General features: G+C 41.8%; 1 protein-coding gene across 6 annotated transcripts in view; it reads left to right on the plus strand.

Moving 5' to 3' along the window:
* The first annotated feature begins 8,827 nt into the window (after positions 1–8,827).
* LOC122870095 (zinc finger protein 37-like) overlaps positions 8,828–23,051 on the plus strand; it is a 59,538-nt gene continuing 45,314 nt past the window's right edge. For 4 of the 6 annotated variants that reach the window (XM_044183842.1, XM_044183846.1, XM_044183847.1 and 1 more), the window contains exons 1-8: positions 8,829–9,173; positions 9,746–9,829; positions 11,225–11,323; positions 11,567–11,697; positions 12,238–12,464; positions 12,797–12,886; positions 14,658–14,752; positions 14,851–14,981. In XM_044183842.1, coding sequence (XP_044039777.1) covers positions 11,274–11,323; positions 11,567–11,697; positions 12,238–12,464; positions 12,797–12,886; positions 14,658–14,752; positions 14,851–14,981 — 724 coding nt within the window. In that variant the 5' untranslated portion in view covers positions 8,829–9,173; positions 9,746–9,829; positions 11,225–11,273. The other 2 variants (XM_044183844.1, XM_044183845.1) reach the window with 2 other exon arrangements.

Below are 23,051 nucleotides of genomic sequence, written 5' to 3' on the forward strand. Positions count from 1 at the left end.
ATTTAGATTTTAGATGTTCAGGATGTTTCAGGATGTTTCCTACCACTAGAGAGCGCCGCCTACCAGCCTGCTGCTGACCCACCACAGCAGCTGGATAAAGAGGAAGCTGTTGAACTGTGTGTTTGTTGTCTGACTGTTGGTTTGGGGGACGTAGAAAGAGACGGATCATGTAGTTCTGTCTCTGACTGAAGCCCCACTGACGCTTTTTGTGCTTATCACTGTTCTCTCTTACAGCAGTGGTAACAACTGATGATGATGATGATGATGATGATGATGATTGGCTTGGCTTCAGAGTTTAACTTTTTCCTGCTTGTTCAAACACACTCAAAGGTGAGAGTTCACCTCACATGACCTCTGCATCAACACAAAGAGAAATGACTTTGCAGCTGGACTTGATGTTTTTTGGTCAACCTCACCTTCACTGGTCAGCAGGACTCTGCTCTCACCTCATTGGTCAGCTGCTCTGATGTCACCAGTCAGCAGCGGAGTTGTGTCTTACCTAATTGGCCCAGGCCATGGTGATGAAGGCTGGGGCTTCATCACTCTGTTGGGGAAAGTCAATTCACCAGCATTGTAATATAGCTGGAAATGCTGAACATGTAATAACGCACCGTGTTAAATATAATGAAGGAAGGTTTGCAACAAAGGGAGAGAGATGGGAAACTCAGAGAGGGGTAACAGATTCCTTAATATACACCTGGTTGTTTAATAGAGTATGGTTGTTGATTTTTATTTATTTATTTTGTTTGTTTGTTTAGTTTCTGTTTTTGGTTATTGCTTGTTATTCGTAGAAAAGGTTTCAGTCGTAGTCATCTGGACACTGTTTTCAGAATCAAGACGTTTCGGCTCCCATCCGGAAGTCATTCTCAATTGTGAAAAAATGGGACGGGAACTAGAAATTTCAGCTACTCTGTGTTACATAAGCCCTGCCCTCAGAGAGGAGTCTACCTGAGTATCTGTTAATAGCTAGTTTCACCTGAAACTGACCTAATTGTTTCCAAGATGGCCCAGTTATCAGTAATCAGGCCTATTGTTTTCTGGCTGCACCTCCCTCATCACTGTTAAGTACCTGATTAGCATGTGATTGGCGTGACCAAGGTGCTAATACACTGTGGTATCGGGACTACACCGTCTCATTGCTTGTTAATATTACTTATGTAAACTAGAGCCTGTTCTACAGACTCCGGTATGGTAGGTGGCGGTATGCACCTAAAAGTTGGTATTGTAATCTGCCAAAAAATGCGAAGAAGAAGAAGAAGAAGAAGAAGAAGAAGAAGAATTTCTATTATGATAAATGATGTTTTCCTGAATTTGGAGAATGGGATGGGATTCTCTCTTCTTGCGGATGATGGGGCAATTTGGAAAAGAGGGAGGAATTTGGAATTTAGTGTGAAGAAAATACAGGAGGCGATTTTTAAAATAGAAGAACGGCCATTTAAGTGGGGATTTTTTTTTTTTTTTAATAATTCAAGTTTTTATTATTTTCATTCGGTACATGACAAATTCATACAAAACACAGATTACAGATGTGTGTACACATAAGGCCAAGATATATAAACAGTGGTTGCAATCAACAAAAATAAGCAGATAAAAAAGGGGCATTTGAGTAGTGCAAAGTGATAAGAAGTCAAAATTATTGTGTCACATGGGTAGATAGCGTCACAAAGGACCAAAAGTCTTCCCAGATAGGGCTACCCACTGGTACACATGCTCTGTTCTTATTATGTAGTTTGCAAAGCAAACGTTCATACGAGGCTGTCTTTGTCATTATATTGACCCATTCTTTTAATTCTGGGGTTTTGGGAGTTTTCCAGTGTTTCAAAATGACTCTAGCCGTCACAGAGACCCCCACCATAATCACTGCGAACTCTCTATTTGAAATATTTGGTATCTGCTCCCTGTCTCCCAGTAGACATAGTTTTGGTGATAATGGTATTGATGTTCCAAGCCATTTACTCAAAAAATTTAGAGTTTGTTGCCATAAAGGCTGAATAATTGGACACTCCCAGATAGAGTGGATAAAAGTACCTTTGTCTTTTTGACATTTCCAACAAGCATTATTATTTGTCAGACCCATTCTATTTAGTCTAAGAGGTGTCAGATAGAACCTGTGTATAATTTTGTACTGTGTAAATTGCCCTCTGGCTTCTCTTACGTATTTACCTGCATTTGACAAAATATTTTTCCAATCTTCGTCCCCAATAACAGTCCCAATGTCCTTTTCCCATATTGTCTTTAAATTTGTCCAGACATTGCTGAGCACATGGTTGGTCGTCCTGTAGAATACAGAGGCTTTTTGTTGGGAATGAGGCAGTGTTAGGAAGTCCAAGATATGGTTTCCGTCCGTGTACTGGATTTTTGTAGAAACACAACTTCTAATTTGTAGGTATTTCCAGAAATGTTCTTTTCCCTTCAGATCATACTTCCGTACCAGGTTATTATAGGACATAAGCACACCCTGTTCGAATAAATCTGCTATAGTGCATAAGCCATTCATGTGCCATTTCTTCCAGTACAAAGGTGATTTCCAGATACAAATAACAGAATTATGCCACAAGGAAGAGTATGGTTGTTTACATTGTGATATTTTATGCATCCTGTGAATCTTCGCCCATACCTCTCTGGAATGCCTCATAATAGGATTAGTGGTTATGTCTGAACACTGAGATAGACGCTCAATAGGGCTGTATGGCCAAGACAGAGTTTTCTCAATAGTAACCCAATCTAATTGAGTATTATTGTTCCAATGCTTGGCCAATTTGGCCATTTCATAAGATACCTGATATAGCTGAGGGTCTGGTAGTCCCAACCCTCCCTTATCCCGAGAAGCACATAATTTGTTGAGCTTTATCCTGGGCCTTTTCCCATTCCATAGGAAATGTTTAACCATTATATCATATTGATTAAAAATCGACTGTGGTGTTGTAAGTGGTAGCATCATAAGCACGTAGTTAAGTTGGGGGGAGACCACCATTTTGATTATATTCACTTTCCCCCATAAAGTTTGTCCAGATTATTTCTTATGTTTTGTAAAAGTGGAGCAAAATTTGCCATAGGAATCTTTTCTAAATCCCTGCTTATCTTGATACCCAAATATTTTATCCCTCTTGGGATCCATTTGAAGCCAAATTTAGTTAGCACGTTTGCATTACATATTCCGGATATAGGCATAGCTTCAGACTTTGTCCAGTTAATCTTATATCCAGACATTTTAGAATAGGATTGAACCGTCTCCATTAAATGAGGTAAAGACTTATCAGGATCTTTTTCTAAGGCCAAAATGTCATCAGCATACAAAAACAATTTGTGTTCTTTGTCACCTCCCTTTATGCCTCAAATGTTTATATTAGCCCTAATAGCAATGGCCAATGGTTCCAATGCGATGTTGAACAATAATGGCGACAGCGGGCATCCCTGTCGTGTCCCCCTGGTAAGATCAAAAAGCGGGGTGACTTTCCCGTTGGTAATCACGCATGCCTTAGGTGTTTTATACAATGTTTGGATCCACTTTATGAAACATGGCCCAAACCCAAAATTCGACAACGTTGTAAATAAAAATTCCCAATGAACTCGATCGAAGGCCTTTTCTGCATCGAGTGAAAGGGCAACAGTCGGTTCAGGATCCTCACTGTTCAGCCAAATTAGGTGTAGTAACCTTCTCATGTGGTCTGTTGATGACCTATTCAGCATAAATCCAACTTGATCAGGGTTTATAATATTAGATAGCACCTTCTCTAACCGTAATGCCAGGATTTTACTTCAAATCTTACAATCTACATTAATCAGGTAATTGGTCGATAATTTGAAGGTTCGGTGGAATCTCTATCTTTCTTAGGAATCACAGATATTAGAGCATTGTTAAAAGAAGGGGGAAGAGATCCCCTTGTATATGCTTCATTATATACTTCTGTTAGGATGGGTGCAAGTAAGTCTATATATTGTTTATAATATTCAACAGGGAGCCCATCTAATCCTGCTGATTTTCCATTCCGCATAATAGATACAGCTTTTCTGACTTCAAGTTCTGTTATTGGACCTTCTAGCAAACTCACCTCCTCTGAGGACAGTTTAGGTAGTTTGAGATTGGAGAAAAAAACTTAGCAATTCTTCTTGTTTAGGGTTAATATCAGCTGTGTACAATTCCTTATAGAACTGCTGCAATACATCATTTATTTCCTTTGTTGAGGTAACTATTGAATTTCCTTTCTTAATAGCGGCTATTAAATTGCATGTATTCTTTTGCTTCAACTGTCTGGCTAGCAGTTTACCAGTTTTCTTCCCATCTTCATAGAAAGTAGCTCCCAGTCTAAATAAGGCATATTCCACCTTTTTATTATACATTTCCTGAAGTTCAAATTTAGATTTACAAATATCTTGATACAATTGATTTGAAAAGTGTTTGGATAATTCTTTTTCATAATTCTTAATTTTGTTATCTAATTCCTGTATTCTGTCCAGGTCCTCCCTTTTCCGTTTAGATGCATAGCCTATTATCTTTCCTCTTACATATGCTTTAGATGCTTCCCATTCAGTTGATCTTCTATCAGTACTACCAGTATTGATTTCAAAAAAAGACTGTAAATCTTCTTTTAACGATAAACTAAAGGCCTCATGTGATAGAAGTGAAGTGTTTAATCTCCATCTGCCTTTTCTCTCTTTATCGCAGTTAATATCAATGCCTAACTTCACAGCGGCATGATCTGATAAAGCGATAGCATTTATTTTACAATGTGTAACATGTTTTGTCAAGGTATTCGAGATTAGAAACATATCAATTCTGGAGTGGGATTTATGACAATGTGAGTAAAAGGTATATTCCCTCTCGTGCGGATTCACTAGACGCCAAATATCCACTAACCCATTGTCTTCACTCATCATATGAATAGCTACTCTGTCTTTAGGATGCGGTTGGTTACTAAATTTACTTTTGTCTAGAAAAGCATCCCAAACTTGATTAAAATCTCCGGCCAGGATTATTTGACCTTCGATTTCCCCTAAGGTCTTGTTTACTTCATAGAAAAAACTAGGATCCCCTATATTTGGTGCGTAGATGTTACACAACACCACTGTGATACCGTTTATCTGGGCCTGTACACAGACCATTCTCCCTTCACAATCTTTGACCTCACCAATCAGGCTAAAATTTAATTTCTTGTTCACTAGTATAACAACGCCATTCCGCTTGCTGGAAAAAGAGCTATGGAATACCTGTCCGACCCATCCATATTTCAATTTTAGAGCCTCTTCCCCTTTAAAGTGTGTTTCCTGGATAAATGCGATATCCACTTTATTATGTTTCAAATAAGCCATAACTTTGCCTCTTTTAATAGGATTCCCACAACCTTTTATATTCCAAGACATGCATGTAATATGATTCCCTACCATAATGCACTATGTAATATCAAGGGGGAAATAAATAAACAGATAGAGTGGGATGGGGAATGCCAAAACCACTGTTGTGTATATAAAGATAGACCCATATGTATATTGCAACCTAGCAAGTATAGTAACACATTTTTAGTAGTAAACTTTGTCATGACTGAACCTTTTTTCATAGAAAAATTACAAAAAACAAAACCAACACAATTAAGTAACATAAAGTGCTCCCGTAAAACGCAAACTGGGAGCTCTGACCGATCTCCGGTCTCCAAACCAAAACAAAAAAACAGAAAAGCAAAACCAGTTGCAAATATAACATGCAACAACAGAAAATAACTCCTTCTGGTCCGCGGGTCACTCCTCATGCAGCCGGGTGTCGCTGTCCAGCTGCACGCTGCTCGGGCAGCACATCATCTAAAGCTCAGAACCCACTCGCGATTAATTCCTACTCATGGTTGACTTTATGTTTCTCACCATCCGTAAGCATTACTGTCTTAAAAGGGCATACCTGTTTATGTCTAGTTATTGCGCAAAGTGCTGATGAAACGCTCTGCTTCCTCGGTGCTGGTAAAACTACGGTTTCTACCTTTCCAGGTGAATCTCAGGATAGCGGGAAAAGCAAGCGTGTACCTCACATTTAGCTGTTGGAGCGCTTTCTTGGCAGGCAGAAACATCTTTCTTTTTTCAGCCAGTTCCCTCGTCATGTCGGGAAATACGGATAATTTAGCATCTTCCCATTCAATTCCACGGCGCTCTCGCGCAGCTCGCAGTACTTTCTCCCGCGCTGATTGTCTCAGAAACCTGATCAGCACCGGTCTCGGCGGTTGATCCTCACTCGGCATGGGGGCCAATATACGATGAGCCCTCTCAATTTCGAATTCCCCCTCCAAGTCGATCCCCAGGCCTTCACTCAAAACTTTCTTCACACATCTCTCCAGGGTGCCGTTCGTCCCATACTTCTCTTTCAGCCCCACAAGCCTTACATTGTTCCGCTTACTATGGTTTTCAAGCATTTGAACACGATCCCACAACACTTTTAACTTCTTTTCTTCAGCATCTTTGTCTGACGCCATTCCCCCTGTCACGTCCTCCAGTTGTGAAATACGGCCCTCCGCCTCCTCCATCCTGACTTGCAGCCCGTTCACCGTATCTTTTAACTCAGTCATTGTCTCTTTGATAGCGATTGTGTCCGCTGCAACTACCTGAAGGGTCTTACTCATTTTTGTAACTTCAGCGAAAACTTTCTCCAGGCTCACTTTCGCATCAGTCTGTTTTTCGGGCGGGCTCAAATCTTCTTTGGCCTCCATCGGAGGTGGAGTACACCTGGTCGCCATGCGGTTTGCTTCCTTGAAATATTTGGATGTCATTGTCATCGCAGTACCGACGGAAAAACGTGATTAAGTTCCGGATCATGGACGTTGTCAATGTCTTTTTTTCGACAAAATGTCAACTATTGCGTCATAAATTATATATTAATTTGCGAGTGGATAAGAGCTTATTTAAAGCGCCGCCATCTTGCTTGAGGTACTCCGGAAGTCTTTAAGTGGGGATTTAAGTTCTCAGCAAACAAAACAAAGACAATGTTCTTTACACGGAAGAGAAAGGACAGTAATTTCAAATTAAGATTATATAATCAAGAATTGGAGAGAGTGAAACAATTTATATTTCTGGGGTTGTGGTTTGATGAAAGAATCACACGGCTGCACATATTCAGAAGGTAACGGACAAGTGTAAAAAAGTATTAAATGTAATGAGATGTCTGGTGGGAAGTGAATGGGGGGCTGAGAGATCAGCGCTGAAAACCATCGACAGGATTAATAAGATCAGTATTATATTATGGGTGTGTAGCGTTTGGATCTGCAGCAAGTACATCTCTCAGGAAGCTAGACAACATTCAGTATCAGGCTTTAAGACCGTGTTCAGGTGCCATCAGAACCACACCAACGTCAGCGTTACAAGAAGAGATGGGAGAACACAGCTGTCTTTAAACTACTGGCTTCATTTAAAGGACATAATGAAGATCATCCTACGCCAGATGCACCAAAACCCTGTTGAGAAAAAGGAGAGACACAGAAAGTTTTGGATGGACAATTAAGCAGAAAGCAAAAGGACAAGGAATAACTGAAATAAACATTAGTCCAGCAGTATCACTCAAACTAATACATCCTTGGACACTCCCTGACCCGACTGTAGATCTTACATGACTCGGCAAAAAGAACAAAGACGAGGAGCTTATTTTCCATCCGCAGATAATACAGACAGATATAGAAAGCATCTACCACGGCTACGTGAACATTTATACAGATGCTTCAGAGAGCGCAGCTAACAACACTGGTATTTCATTCATAGTTCCAGATTTCAACATTAACATTGGCAAACGAATCGGTGACGGAGTATCGGCGTGTACAGGGGAGATGCTGCTGATTCTGAAGATGTGAGGCCTCTGAGAGCAGTAAGATGCTCCGACTCCAGCTCGGCAGCAATCAGCTGGAAGCAGACCGGACGTCTCAACAGAGATACAGCAGACTCTATGTAGAACTCAAACGATGGGGCTGAATATGACGTTTGCGTGGATCCCAGCACATGCAGGAATCAAAGGAAACGAAAGAGTGTGAAAAGGAAGCCACACAAACGAGTCACAGCGACGTTACAGAAACGGAAACCGCAGTTAAGGAGAAGCTGAGAGAAAGGTGGAAGAAGAGAGAACAGGAAGGCGGTTCTACAACAGTCAAAGGAAAGTCGGCGTGAGGAGGAAAACGGGGAGGAAACAGTAATATCCAGGCTCCGGTTTGGTCCCGCAGGATTAAACAGCACATTATGGAAAACAGGAAAACATCAGACAGGAAGATGTGCCGTCTGTGAGCAAGAAGAAACTGTAGAACATGTTATGATTTACTGTCCAAAACACGACGCTGAGAGAAGAGAAGCGACGCCGAACCTTAAAGAAATAAAGACCAGATTACATAAGCCCCGCCCTCAGAGAGGAGTCTACCTGAGTATCTGTTGATTAGCTAGTTTCACCTGAAACTGACCTAATTTTTTCCATGATGGCCCAGTAATCAGTAATCAGGCCTATTGTTTTCTGGCTGCACCTCCCTCATCACTCTAGTGATCAGGCCAATAGGCCTGATTACTGATTACTGGGCCATCATGGAAAAAATTAGGTCAGTTTCAGGTGAAACTAGGCAGAGTAATCAACAGATACTCAGGTAGACTCCTTCCTGAGGGCGGGGCTTATGTAACACAGAGTAGCTTAAATTTCTGAGTTCGGGGTCCATTTCTCACAATTGTGAATGACTTCCGGATGGGAGCCGAAAAGTCTTGATTCTGAAAACAGCGTCCAGACGACCGCGACTGAAACCTTTTCTACGTTTCAACTGTAATAACTGTAGCTTCAGCGCCATCTTTCGGAGATTTAAGAGAGTGGCTTTCCGCTGTTAGTTTATGTTTCTAGTCGGACAGCATTTGCGCCTGCACCAGCACCCCGGCGACATCCGCTCCAAACATTCCCGCGTATTTCTGCCGGGAGCAACACTTCCGTGCGGTGAGCTGGACCCGCAGGGACAACATGGAGGCAGAGCTCGTGCACGGCTTCAGCAACATGTCTAAAGCGGAGATCCTGAGAGGAATCCTCACCGAGAAACTGACAACGGCCGCGCAGGAAATCTTCGCGGCTGTAGAGAGAACCGTAGCCGGTTACGAGGAGGAGGCTTCGGGCTTGAGGCAGGAGATCCACCGGCAGAGGAGGCAGCTGGAGCTTCTCCTGCAGCCTCGGGTCAAACAGGAGACTGCAGGTCGGCGTTAGACTGAATGTCTCTGTCAGTGACGAACCCGGTTTACAAAAGTGTTAATTTAACGTTGCTTCGCTAACGGTGAAACCTACCGACATCTGAGGACACAGCCTAACAACTGCTGCTATCACTCATCAATTCGGCTTGCATTCAAACTCACTGCCCCCCTTTAAAACCTGAAAGTGAAAGCTCTTTCTAGCTCAGCTTGACTGGATAATATCTAACATAATGTGTGTTTGCACAAACTCGGGTGATCCGTTTGATATATTCACGTGTTTCAGTGACCCACCTGCAGGAACAAAGACCAGATGTTGGAAAAATGATGTTTTATTTAAACATTTGCGTGTCAGTAATCTCAGCTGGTCTTCTTCAGACACTTCAGTCAATCAAGCAACACTTACAGTATAATCTCAGGTACACTGTGTTAGTTTACATACATCCGTTTATTTACATTTCACAGTGTTTTAGCAAAGCGAGTCTCACGTTCTTTACTAAGAAAAACACCATTCTGTAGTGATTATGTACTTTTCATTGATTTAAAAAAAAAAAAACAATACTGTCTGTCTGTGATCCAGATGACCAGTTTCCTGTCTCTGAGCCGGCGGCTGGAGGAGCAGCTGAACTCCCTGAAGAGGAGGAGCGGCACAAATATGAGCCGAGTACGTCTTTAGATCCACTTTAATAAACAATCAATGAAGTGGATTGTAATCACAGATGTTTTTAGTTTTCTCGTGGTGTCTTGACAGCAGGTTAGTTTAGTAAAGAGGCTTCATTTCAAAGCTGTGATTCAGGTGGTTTGGTCAAAAAAACTACATATCCGCGCAGATTTATGTATTTGAACATTAAAAAACTGCAAAGTAAGAATCTGGGGTTTGGCAGCTGGACAGTCGGGGTGTTTAGAGACATTTCATTGAGGAAATCTATAAAAGTTGGGGGGATAAAAACAGGATTTTGACAAGTTAGAGGGACACGTCCACCAGTCCCCGTCCATCACAACTGCTCACATTAATCACTTGAGGTACGTGTAAATATTTAAGGCACTTTTTAAAGTCATTAACGTCGCGATCTTCACGTTTCTGTCTGCTGCTGTCAGCAGTATTTAAACACAACAGACTGCATTTTCGGCCACGAAGGGAAGGACATTTTTAAAGTTTGGTTCACAGAAATATCAGTTTATAAATATAAACGTTCCCTTCGTGTCCGTTTGCCAGTTGTTCAGGAGTAAAACCAGCCCGGTGGGTTGCACCAGTACACACTAACCAGCACCTCAGTTACTTATTTTCTTGCAAATGTTTACATGTAAATATTCAGGGCACAAAAACCTCCAAATATGTCCTGGAAAAACACAAATAAAACACAGGATGTCCTGATGTAAAGTATCTCAAAGACAACTTGATCTTATCAATGACGCCCTGGTGATACTGGACGTCAGTAATGCTAACTGCACTACAGAAGATGCTGTAGACGTTCTGCTAAATAGTTAGCTCGACCTCAGTTTGATTCATTCACTTAAAGACCGCTAACTTATCACAGCACGCTCACAACGCTCAAGTGTTACCAGCAGTAGTGAGTGCGTTTCAGGCTTCTTCTTTTTTTTTTTTTTTTTGCCCCGGTTTGTGCCTCTCAGGCGACATACGAGCTGCCCTACCTTCTTGGTGAAGGTTGTGAGCCTGCAGACATGACTCAGGCTGTAAAGAAAGTACCCGACTCTTCTGCATTTTTGTGTAAAGATAATTTAGGAGAGATAGAAATTAAACAGGTACATTGTTGACATTGGACACATATTTATATACATATATAACAACAGTGTTTATCAATAGTATCAGGTCGCTGTCGAGGAAATTATAGGTGGTTTTGCATGTAACATAATAATAAGCATGAGAACCAATTTAATCATGATATAAATTCATGTAAATGAAGAAAATAACATTTATATTGTGAACTTTTGTTGTTGTTGAAGAACCTCTGACTTCATTGTGTCTCCACTCCACTGCAGTAGAATAAAACGGGAGTTTAAACTGTGAATTTTGATAAACCCCCCCATTTGTGTCCAGGTGTGGAGGACAGCCGGGCCTGGGCCTCCTCTGCCACACCGAGGAACCGATGGAGGATCAGGAACATCTCACAGAACCGGATTATGAAGCAGCATCAAGGTTGCGTTTCTGTAAAAACTATCAATTTTGTTTCTGACAGACGTCTCATCAAAAATCAAAACATTACAAGCTTCACAAAAGTATTTTAATACAGGACTTTTGTACTGGATTTCACGATATTGTACAGGCGCTTGTTTGTGTCCCGTCACCCAGTCCGACCAGTCCGTAATGGTCTAACACCATCTTGTGGATCGGTATCACAACCCAGAGAATCATCGTGTTTTTTAACGCTTAATTTTTCAGGTTATTGCCTCCCACAGTTCAGTCTGACAGGAGGAAGCCTGGCAGGCCTCGGATCAGTGAACCACAGGACCACGTAGACCTCAGGATCCGCATCCTGGAGGACTCTCGGATTGAAGTGCTCTCTGCCAGCGGTAAGTTTAAAGCACCTCAGAAATGCAGAGTGTTCCTCATGGTGGAAATGTGGTTGTTTTAGTATTTGGGATAGTCAAACATGTTAGACAGCGTTGTGAAATAGAAGTCCACACATGCTTTGTGCTGCCAGTTGTTTGGATATTGGACCGACTTCGTGGGGTAAAATAGCTTTTAATATAATTGTAAATGGCAAAACAGTTTTCCTTGGTTTCAAACTGAAGAACATTGACCACAAATCGATCTCCGAGCACCACCTGAACTTGGTGTTTGAGCGAGGGCTCTGTGGGCGCGCTGGGTCTGTATGCTGGTTTCTTCAGGTAGCCCCAGTCCTGCTGATCCAGCTTCCTTCAGTGTCCTCGAGTAAACCGAAAATGTGGATATTATTTCTCTGTGATCTCACTTCAAGGTCACAGCCATCAGATAAATGTAGCGGAGTAGAAGTATAAAGTAGCACAATGTGGAAATACCCAAGTAAAAGTGCACTGTACCAAAGAGCAGTACTGGAGTAAACTGAAAGAACTTATTCGTCTCTGTTTCAGTGTATAAGAAGTACCCGCTGCAGGAGCTGCAGTGTCCTCGTGGCCTGCAGGAGGCGGACTTCCTGGACCTGCTGAGGTCCACCTTCCCTCAGCTGGCTGCTGAGAAACCTTTTGACGTCTTCACGACTGACAGAAGGAAGAGACTCCAGCCTCTGAAGGTAAAGACGCTGACACCAGAGGAGATCTACGGGTTCACTGGGCATTCAGCCCTCTACATCCGGCTGAAGGTATGGTTGTTGTTTTTTTTTTTGCTGTCGGTGAAAGATTTAATTTACTGCACTAGTTTGTCCTCTACAACTTTATTCTACCAAACTTTAAGAAATATTTGCCTTTTCTCTTGAGGATAAAAGATCAATCAGTTAAGAGCAAATAGCAGCCGATTAGTTTTCTGTCAGTAACCCGATCAATAAATTGAGTAAGAGTTTCAGCTTTAGTTCTATCCCTGCTGTCTCTTCTGTGAAATACCTCAAAGCGGTAGTTCAGGGTAGATCTCACTGCTGAAAGCACATGGAAGAAGTTTGCCTTTTCTAACAGAAATCCAACCCTTTTCCCCGTGCAGCCAATAGAATCAAACAAGGCTTCAGCCAATGACGTTTTCACTTTCACCACAAATCCTGCTCCGACCAACCATCCAGAGCTTGTTTCATTCGTAAGTATACTGTTTAATTAAATACGAAATACTTATTAGTTACTGTGTTGCTAAGCTACTATATTTGTTATCACTTAAGAGAAACCAAAATCTAACGTTAAGTATTCAAGTTAACAAGCTAACTAGCTAATGTTAGCTTGCTAGCTACATTTTTGCAGAAAATTAACATAAGCCCCTTCGCAGTTGAAGGCAAATTTAGTTGACAATTTTCACTGGCAGCTAGTAAGATAAACCATCTTTTTGTGTCTTTCTGTCAGAAAGGCTAGTGCATTTAATATTGGTAACTACTAATGTCAACTGTATTTCTCTCAGAAAAGCTTTAGTATTTATCACTTGTAGCTAATAATAACTGTCTGTCACGCTAGTGCATTTATCACTGTTAGCTAATATCAACTGTATTTCTGTCAGGCTAGTGCACTGGTAGCTACGGTATTAATATGTTAACTATGTAACTATGTTTTTGCTAGACAGTTATTGCAGTTATCAGTGGTTAATAAAGGGGAATACCACCCATTTATGAATTCAGATATGTTCTTCCTGTGCCCCAGGACATTTCAGTCAGTATTTGTGAACATGCCACTGCTCTTTTCACCTAAAGCTAGAAACCGTCCCTCCAATCTGGGATGTAAAATCTGTGGCTGCTCCATAGACATGAATGGTGCTCTGACTTTATGAAGCCATGAAATGTTTGTGAGCTCTTATACCCAATGAGGTTTATATTCTAGCTAGGGTTGGTACCGTTCGCATTTGAACCGATACAGTACCGATACCTGGAATTCGGTACTGGTACCCAACGGCGGGCGCGAAATCGGCTCTCAGACGGGAGCCGGCTCCCATCGATCACATCGCTAATTTCCCTGTAAAAAAGTTCAGAGCGTCCCCGTAACTCACTTTCACTCCTGCCTGCACACAGTGCGAGAGGAGAGGGAGCCACTGAGTCTGGTCTGTCTGTGCGCTGTCAGTGTCCTCTTTTCGTGCCGTTATCAGTTACAAATTTGTTTTTCACTGTGTGAGAAAGTGGACGGGTGGCGTGAGAGCCTGTGAAAAGTGTCAGTTGAGTGAGCCTCATGATCAGTGCATGATAGTTGACAGTCCTATGGCTAACGCTAGTAAAAATGCTAAACTAATGTCAACTAAGACAGTGAAAATAGCCCAGTTATATACAACAACAACATATCCAACTAGCTAATTAATTACCTGACGATGTCGAGGAAGTTGTCAATGCCTCGCGTTACGTTTCGTCATCCATGGAGGGTTCAACTTCAGCGCTGGCTGCAGCCGTGCTAACACGGATATATTTTATCCGTGATATCACGGATAGATATATTTTGTGTTTGACTAGGTGTTTCTTGAGGTTAGATGTGTTGCCCTGGCCAGCTTTGCATGCCGCATTACAGCGAGTGTTGTCTGCGTCGAATTTTGAAAGTGTAACCCAAACTTGCGACCACGTTCTGCTCGCCATTGCCCTGAAAAATGAGGGGGGAAACATTTTTGTTTGTAGAGTTGTTTGGTTTGTTTTTGTGCCATTTTCCTAATGTGTGTCACTTCTTTTGGTGTAAATATAATATGAGAAGACGGTGTAGTCCCTCATTCGTCCAGGAGTGCTCCATCATAGAAAAGGTTTCAGTCGTAGTCGTCTGGACGCTGTTTTCAGAATCAAGACGTTTCGGCTCCCATCCGGAAGTCATTCTCAATTGTGAAAAAATGGTCTGAGAACTGTTGTTTGCTGTTTGTTCTCATATAATATGAGAACAAAACTGCTGTATTTCAGACACGAGGGGAACTGACGTCCGCTGATGAAGAGTTTGTTCCATCACAGAGAAACGATGCTGCTGCTGATCCTCCACCCACTCCTGATCAAAACAGGTAATACACAAGGTACACACTGATGTCCAAACTATAGACTACAGGTTAAATTACTGCATTATTTCTCTATTAACCTGCTTCCATCCTCCATCTTTCAGGTTATTGTCAACCAGAGTTCAGTCTGACAGGAGGAAGCCTGGCAGACCTCGGATCAGTGAACCACAGGACCACATAGACCTCAGGATCCGCATCCTGGAGGACTCTCAGACTGATGTGCTCTCAGCAAGCGGTAAGTTTAATCAGTCCACTCTGTATTGAGGCGTCCAATAAGAACACATCTCTAAGTTGCAGAATCAGTGATCTTGTAAATCACTTCTCAAAACTTATCTTTTTTAAAATAACTTTTTATTAATGCTAGCATGCTGTTTTATTTCCAACATGTCTTATCTGTTTTATTATTATTAGTTGGTTGTTTTTGGATATTTTATTCCATTTTATTTTGTGTTAATTTTGTTTGCCTCCTGAAATGTTTTAATCCTGGTTCAACCATGTAAAGCTCTGTGTAACTTTGTTTTGAAAAATACTGTATGAATAAAGTTTGTTATTATTATAAGTGCGACACATCAGCAGCTTCACGGAGTGTCGTCCATAAAGAAATTGTCAAAATTGAGTGCGTCATACAAACAAAAGCAGTTGTCAAAGAACAGGACAGATGTGAGCCAGGTACATGTATTTTACAATTAATTGTCACCTATAATGGGTTTATTAGGGGTACAAGTACCTGCCAAGTATTGATGACCGATATCTAGGGATGCACGATATATGTGTTGCCCTGAAGAGGTAGATTTGATGCAGTAAGTGAACGTTTTCTTTGTGCAAAGAATTTTAAAATGATTGGACCAACTTTCTGGGAGAAACAGTGAAAACAGTTAAAGACTACAGGGGTTGCTGCCTCCCGGCCCCTCACGGGTTTGTTAAGGGCGTGATCATAGTTATTCATTTGTTACTTTCCTGTGGCATGATGCACCTGACATACAGCCCTTCTTTTGCAACATAGCAACCCTTTTTCTGGCATCGTTTTAGCCCCAAACAAAAGTTTGGGTGACCTAGCTAACCTCCCACTGAATGTTGTCTTTGTGTTTCAGTGTATAAGAAGTACCCGCTGCAGGAGCTGCAGTGTCCTTGTGGCCTGCAGGAGGCGGACTTTCTGGACCTGCTGAGGTCCACCTTCCCTCAGCTGGCTGCTGAGAAACCTTTTGACGTCTTCACATCCGACAGGACGAGGAGACTCCAGCCTCTGAAAGTAAGGACGCTGACACCAGAGGAGATCTATGGGTCCACTGGGCATTCAGCCCTCTACATCCGACTGAAGGTACTCGGTCTGCTTTTTGTATTTTCTGACCAAATATACGCGCATGACTTTATCCACTGTGCTGCACATTGACAGGAAGTCCTTCAATGCTAGCGGTACGTTTTTGCTATCAAAGAGGATGTCACTGCTTTTTGGTGGAAATATGATTTGGGAACGAAACTCTTCCAGGCACAAGAGGAAGAGGACGTCCAGGTCAGTGAGGAAGAGCTTCATCTCCTGCAGAGAAAAGTTGATGCCGTTAAAGATTCTTCATTCACTTCTGAAGAAACCAGGCTAAACACAAGGTAAATCAGGAGAGTCGACTGTTTCATGGCACCAGACTATTTCACAGGAAATGTGTGTGATCCCCCCTTAAAATAGAATAAATGAGCTAAAAACCAGAAACGCAGTATCTATACTTCGGCTGTGTTTTACTGCATTCTGGTTGTGTATTACTGTGCAGTCTGCCATAGAAAGACAGCTAACTAGACAGCTAAAGTAAGAGGGCTATATCAAGTGAAAGCTAGCTTGTGAGAAAGCCGCAGCTAGCTAAGTTTAGTTGTTATATGTAAGTGAAAAATATCCATTTTGATTAACTGACATTTTGGTTATTCAGTGTTTTATTCCACATAATTAAATAAGGCTGCAGCTGAATTACAGACGAGGATAAAAAACAGCTACACTCCTGCTAAGCTAGCTTAGCATTAAGGTAGCTAGCTTTCAGTAGCTGCTGTCTCGTTTTTGAATTTCATGTGATTTGTTGGTTAAGCTTCCTTTAAATCACATGCATGTATTAAAATGTAAATGAATGTATGATATTGATTTTAATATAAATACTAATTGTACTCGGACAGATAGAAACTCAAACACTTGATTCCTATAAGTTATGGACTGTAAATAATAATCAAATTTACTCTTCTTAAAGTTCAAATGGATCAGAAAGCTGAGCGAACACATGTTGGTAGATACTGCAGTATATCTGCAGTTTTCAGGTATTGTGTGGGTTCAATGGCAATGATTGTTTTGGGGTAAAATAATCAGCCTAAAAAGACATCAAATGAAGTTATTACAACCATTCTATCTGTTTTACAGTTTGACATCCAGCCAGAAAACTTTAAACCTTCTTTTCTCAACTTCACTGCTTCTGTAGTTACTGCGCTCTGCCTGAAGGGGGCAGCATGTACATATAATCATTGTAACTCTCTGACTCCCACAGCAGCCCTGTTCTGTCCTGCAGCTCAACATCACAACATGAAGACTTGGAAACAGCAGAAGCTGATGATGGTGGAATATCAGAGTCAGCCGGTCTTTGGTCTCTGCTGGTTCTCTCGGAAAGCGAAGGGGACGGAGATGAGGTGAGTGATGGAGATAACGACTGGAAACCAGACAAAAGTGAGAAGCATCTGAGGAATAGTGAACCTGAGAAGACGACGAGGAAACGACGAGTCGAACATTCAGGCTTTCAAATGATGCAGTCGCCTCTGAAGGCATCGACTGATAACAGCGACGCTCCTCTGTCCTGTAAAGTCTGCCGAACTCTGCGCGGGTCAATGAACATGTTGATCAAACACGCCTGGAGTCATGTGGACGATCCAGAAAGGCTTTGTGGAGTGTGTGGAGAACATTCAGAGTCTGCAGAGGAGCTGAGGAGTCATCTTCAAAGTCACCAGAAAACACACAGCTGTAACATCTGTGGAAAGTCTTTCCTCTCCATCACTGGCCTCAACGGACACGTCGCTCGACACAAAGGAAAGAAACCGTACGAGTGTAAGATTTGCCACAAAGCGTTCGCTCAGAGGTCGGTGCTAAGGAATCACAAGTGGGTCCATGAGGTGGATAAGCCACACAAATGTGATTTGTGCCAAAAATCATGTGTTTCAAAGTTTGATCTGACACGTCACAGGTTGACCCACACAGGTGAGAAGCTGCACCACTGCAACATGTGCGGTAAATCCCTCCGCAGCCTTGAAACTTTATCCCAACACATGTTGAGTCACTCGGGTCACGCTGTCAGAGAAGCAGCATTAATCTGTGAAATCTGCAGCAAAACATTTCATACAAAGCGGAAGTTAGAGGTCCACATGAGGGTCCACAGGGGACAGAGGCCGCACGTTTGCAGCAAATGCAACAAAGGATTTTTATGCAACTCAAACCTGGTGACTCACATGAGGGTCCACACTGGGGAGAAACCTTACAAGTGCTCTGTCTGCGACATGGCCTTCAGTCAGAGCCACTGTGTGAAAAGACACATGAAGTCCCACCACATTGGATCAGACTGCCGCAAGACTGAAGCTCAGATTCTGTCTAAAAGAATTAACGGCACTAAAAGTGTCAAACGTGTCCGGTGATTTCAGATGATGTTTGCACAAATTGTTTTGTTGTTAAATATTTTGAAAATGTGCCGCAGTCCTTGATGCTACATAAAGGATAAGGATGGCTATAATCTACATTTTGGTTAATGTCAAGAAATCCCCTAAAAAGACTCAAACCAACACCATGTTAGTCCTCCTCGCAATACTGTCTGACTTCCTGTCTGCGGCTCTCAGCTCCGAGCCCATTGGTTCCTGCTGAAGATGTAAATCTTTAAAAACATCTCACAGATAGTTTCAGTCCCAATAAATGATAAAAGCTGTTTATGGTAATTAATTGAAATTTAATAAAGTTAAAGAAGTATGTAGTCGGGATGTTTTAGCCATAGACTACACCTTACTTGTGGGATAGTTTGCCCTTCGTGGATTCTCCTCAGGTCAGAGTGATTAATATTACGTATGAATAAAACAAAATCTGTTAAAGGTATATACATTTCTGGTGGACATCTCCACATCTTATCTACAGAAATACATGTCAAGCCCACAAAAATGTTTTTATATTATGTTTATGAGAGGAAAATGTGTAATAATGTATCTAAAATAGTGTTAACATGTATTACATGACATGAAGGTTTTTTAAATGACGTTTTTAGGGGTTTTTTTAAAGCAAAAATTGTTTTGTTTTTTTTACACTTGGAGATCATTTTTACTGAAAATGGGGAGTTGTTAGATATTGTTTTTCCTTTTATTAATGACATTGTTTTATTGAATCCAGGACTTTTACCAGCACCCAGTCAATGTTTTAAAACACATGAATAAACCGTCTGTGGAAATTCTGCTGGAAATGTTGTCCAGTTGTTTTGAATGGAGCATTGATTCATCCTGTATAGGTACATGTTTGTTTTTGTTTACCTGTAAACATCTCCGACAGCTTGTTCCTGTTAAAACAAATATCTACAAATTCATCTAAAATAATGTCAAAACATAAAATAGCTGACTGCATGATTATACACTTCCTTTGTTACAGTGGTGGTATTTAACAAAGTACATTTACTCAAATGTTGTACAATTTTGAGGTTCTTGTACTTTACTTGAGTATTTCAGTTTCCTTCTACTTTATACTTCTGCTCCACTACATGTATTTGATATTTTAGTTACATAACAAGATAACTTATTATAATTATAAGTATTCTAATTATCTATTAACTCCCTCTCCCTCAGAGCAGTTTTCTCTCCTACTCTGCTGCTCTCTGCTGGACTGGTACAGTGCGTAACCATCAACTCCACTTCTCACTGCAGCAGATTTTTCGTTGTTTTCCAGTTTCATTGTGCTGTCTCTGTGCCAACTGTGCGCATATGATACTGTGACGCATCGGTCAGGTATGGACTGGTTATTGATTTCTCGTGAAGTGAGTGTGTGTTTGTGTGCTTGTCTGCACCAGACGGACTCAGTGGGGCATGGACCACATCCTGCTTCGCCCTCATCCCACTAGTGATAGCCTTAGAGAGCGACGTACCGTAACTCCAGATTCTATGAGTGAGCCCTCAAAGCTGTGGGCCCCACTGGTTCCTTTAACTAGCCGAAGAAAAAACTGTTTTTGGGAGCCGACTAGTGAGTTAGTCCATGAGCATGAATAGCTCAGGGCTTCTTACTTAGTTGTTAGTTGTGCAGCCCCTAAAATATAATAATAAAAAAATAGAAACTGGAGAAAGCCAACAGGGTTGTGCGGAGGTGTGTGAGCATGTTTATTTGTGCTTAGAACTTAACTGCTGTGAAAGAAAATAAGGTTGTATTTATCTGATTCACCGGCTTTACCGGTGCTCCCTCTACTTATTCATTTTATAGATCGCTTGACCAGCTCTCGCTCTCTCTCAATTCAATTGGGCTTTATTGGCATGGGAAACAGATGTGAACATTGCCAAAGCATGTGGAAAATAAAAACATACATAAACAGAAGAATTGTGATATTAAAATATAAACAGATAAGTAAGCTGGGATAATAATAATAAACTGCAGTTAAAATACAAAAAGCGAAAACTAAACATTGCAATATTTTTTTATGAGTGTCCTCAGGTTGTGTTGATACATATCGGGCAGCAGGATCGGCCCTGTCTCCTTCTCCTCTGAGTATTTTTAATGATGAGAGCTCATTTAGCTCTTTGAAATCTGAGATTACAGAGCTGAACTTGTTAAAGTAAACATTACTTATTTCACTGAATGTTGTACATTGTAGGAGGAAGGGCATCTCTGTCTCAGCCTCAGCTGTCGAACAGCGACCACATGTTCTGGTTTCTTCTGGCTGCCAGGATTGTTTGTGTCTTCCTGTTTTGATGTCCAGTTTGTGGTCACCGAGCCTGTAGTTGGTCAGGATCTGTCTCTGACAGCAGAGAGATATTCTGCCAGTTCATCGTCTCTTTAGGGCCAGATAACTTTCTGATCTACTTTTAGCTTTTAGTTTCTTCTTTCCAATGTTCCAGATAGGTTTCTTTACATTGCGTTATAATTTGGTTTCCTCTGACTGGTGTTTGGAAAGCAGTATGAGACTGGTCTGAGTGTCTGAGGGGGGGCAGGTAGTCTCAGCACCAACTGACATAGGGGACTCTGTTCTGGGCTCAGCTCTTGGGTTTGGAGGACTTTGGGATGGAGGGGGTCTTGGGGGCTGATTTAAGGTGATTAAAACATGTGAGCACTCTCTGTTGAATGTTAATTATCAGCAGGTATCTACATGATTCTGCTCTACATGCATTTGTTGGTGTTTTTCTGTGTAAAATGTATCTGCAGGATTCTGCATGTAACGATTCTGTTGGGTGTTTGTCCCAACGGGTAAAGCTATGATGACTGAATGGACCCCATACTTCACTACGAGACAGCGCAATGGGCTGGATGACACTATCAAATATTTTAAGACAAATTTAAATTTATATTATAATCTATTTTCCAAATACATAGATTTAACCAGATCATACATTTTTTCCCCCTATACCAAAATATTCAAGTCTGTAATTGAGCCTTTCATGCCATATAGAGTCGGAAGCTTTCTTGAAGTCAATAAAACAAGCGACTATCTTACAATTTTTTGTTTGGTGTACAAGTTTGTTAATTAATGTGTGAAAGGTGTATACGTGATTGGTGGTGCAGTGTTTTGGGAGGAAGCCAATTTGGGGTCTGATTTGTCCCCACTCTTATGAATGGGAGAAATTACCATTTTGCACCAGATGTCGGGAAAACATCCTGACAGTAGTACGATTTCAAAAATGTCGCTTTGAAATAAGGAGAATCTACTGGGGGTATGTAAATAGCACACAGATACAGGTCTCTATCAGTTATGCTCAGGCTTTGATGTAATCTCAACCAAATGTGTGATTTACCCTGTTTAACTGGTGAGATCTGACGGCAAAGGTCTTCTTTATACCTTATATCTTTGTACCATGACTTCATTATATCCTGGAGGACAGTGAGTGAGCAGATCAATTTGACACCATGTTTCTGTTAACACAATTACATCAACATCTTTGATAGATTTCACAAATTCAGCATTTCCACTCTTCAGCTCAAAGGTTGTGGAGTGGAGACCCTGAATATTCCAGCAGCTTATATGAAATGAACGCATTAAAACAATCAAAATTAACCTGTATAGTGAGATAAATATAGAAACACCTATAATTATCTATACATTTACAATACTGAATAATAATTTTACATCGATTACATGGAGGCATGTACTATTTTCACTAATATTATCATTGTATTGACTGCTACTATTGCTATTGTTCTGTTTCTCAAGTGAGAAGGTGTTCTGAGTAAAGTGTCTTAGCTAAACAGAAGCCGGGTGCACAGGGTGTGCAGCGTCTCCCTGATGTCTCCCAGCTCAGAGGTAGCAGGGGGAGGGACTGTGGCAGTAGTCTGGCCTACAACTGCAGCATAGCTCCGCTGCTGTTGGTGGGGAGGGGGACCGGGGGCAGCTTCTGCAGTATGACTCCGGTGTGGTGGGTGGGGAGGGGGGGCAAGGGGCAGGTACTGCTACATATCTCTGCTGCTGTGGCTGGGTAGGGGGACAAGGGGCAGGTGCTGCCACATAGCTCTGCTGCTGATGCTGTAAAGGTGGTTGGTGGGCAGGGGCTAAGCAGGGGGAAGGTAACATTTTCTGTTTGTGCTTCAAAGTGGTGAGGTTGTGGGTGCGTAGTGAATGGGGAGTCCAGGCTGAGCTGTTGTGTCTACACATAACAGAGGGAATTGATCCTGATGATAGTGATGGGGAAGAGGAGGTCTGGGATGGTCTCTAAAGCTCCTGGTAGAGGAGGGGGTGGGGGTATTGCGTCCCAGGGCCGTGTCTTTGAGGGTCTTTGTAAATATCTCTCTGTGTAGATGGAGTCCATCATAGAGGTCCCAGGTGCCAATGGTTGGGTGGAGGGCCAGGTGGATGCTGGTTAAGGTGGCACATCCTCTTCTGGTCTCAGAGCTTGGTGTTGGTAGCTGGCTGTGTGGATGTATCAGCAGGTGCCAGGGTGTTGTTGGGCTGAGTGCAGAACAGAGAGTGAAGTACTGAGACACAGACACTGGCAGGGAGAGTTTGTGTCTTAGTACTTGTCATTGTGGGGACTGTTGAGAGTCGGTCTGTCAGGATCTGTTGGATTAGCCTGGTGAAGCTCTTTTCTCTATTCTCAGCATCCTACTTCACTTTGGCTAATGGAGCACGTT

The sequence above is a fragment of the Siniperca chuatsi genome, linkage group LG22 (assembly GCF_020085105.1).
Source record: "Siniperca chuatsi isolate FFG_IHB_CAS linkage group LG22, ASM2008510v1, whole genome shotgun sequence".
In the NCBI taxonomy this organism is placed as follows: domain Eukaryota; kingdom Metazoa; phylum Chordata; class Actinopteri; order Centrarchiformes; family Sinipercidae; genus Siniperca; species Siniperca chuatsi.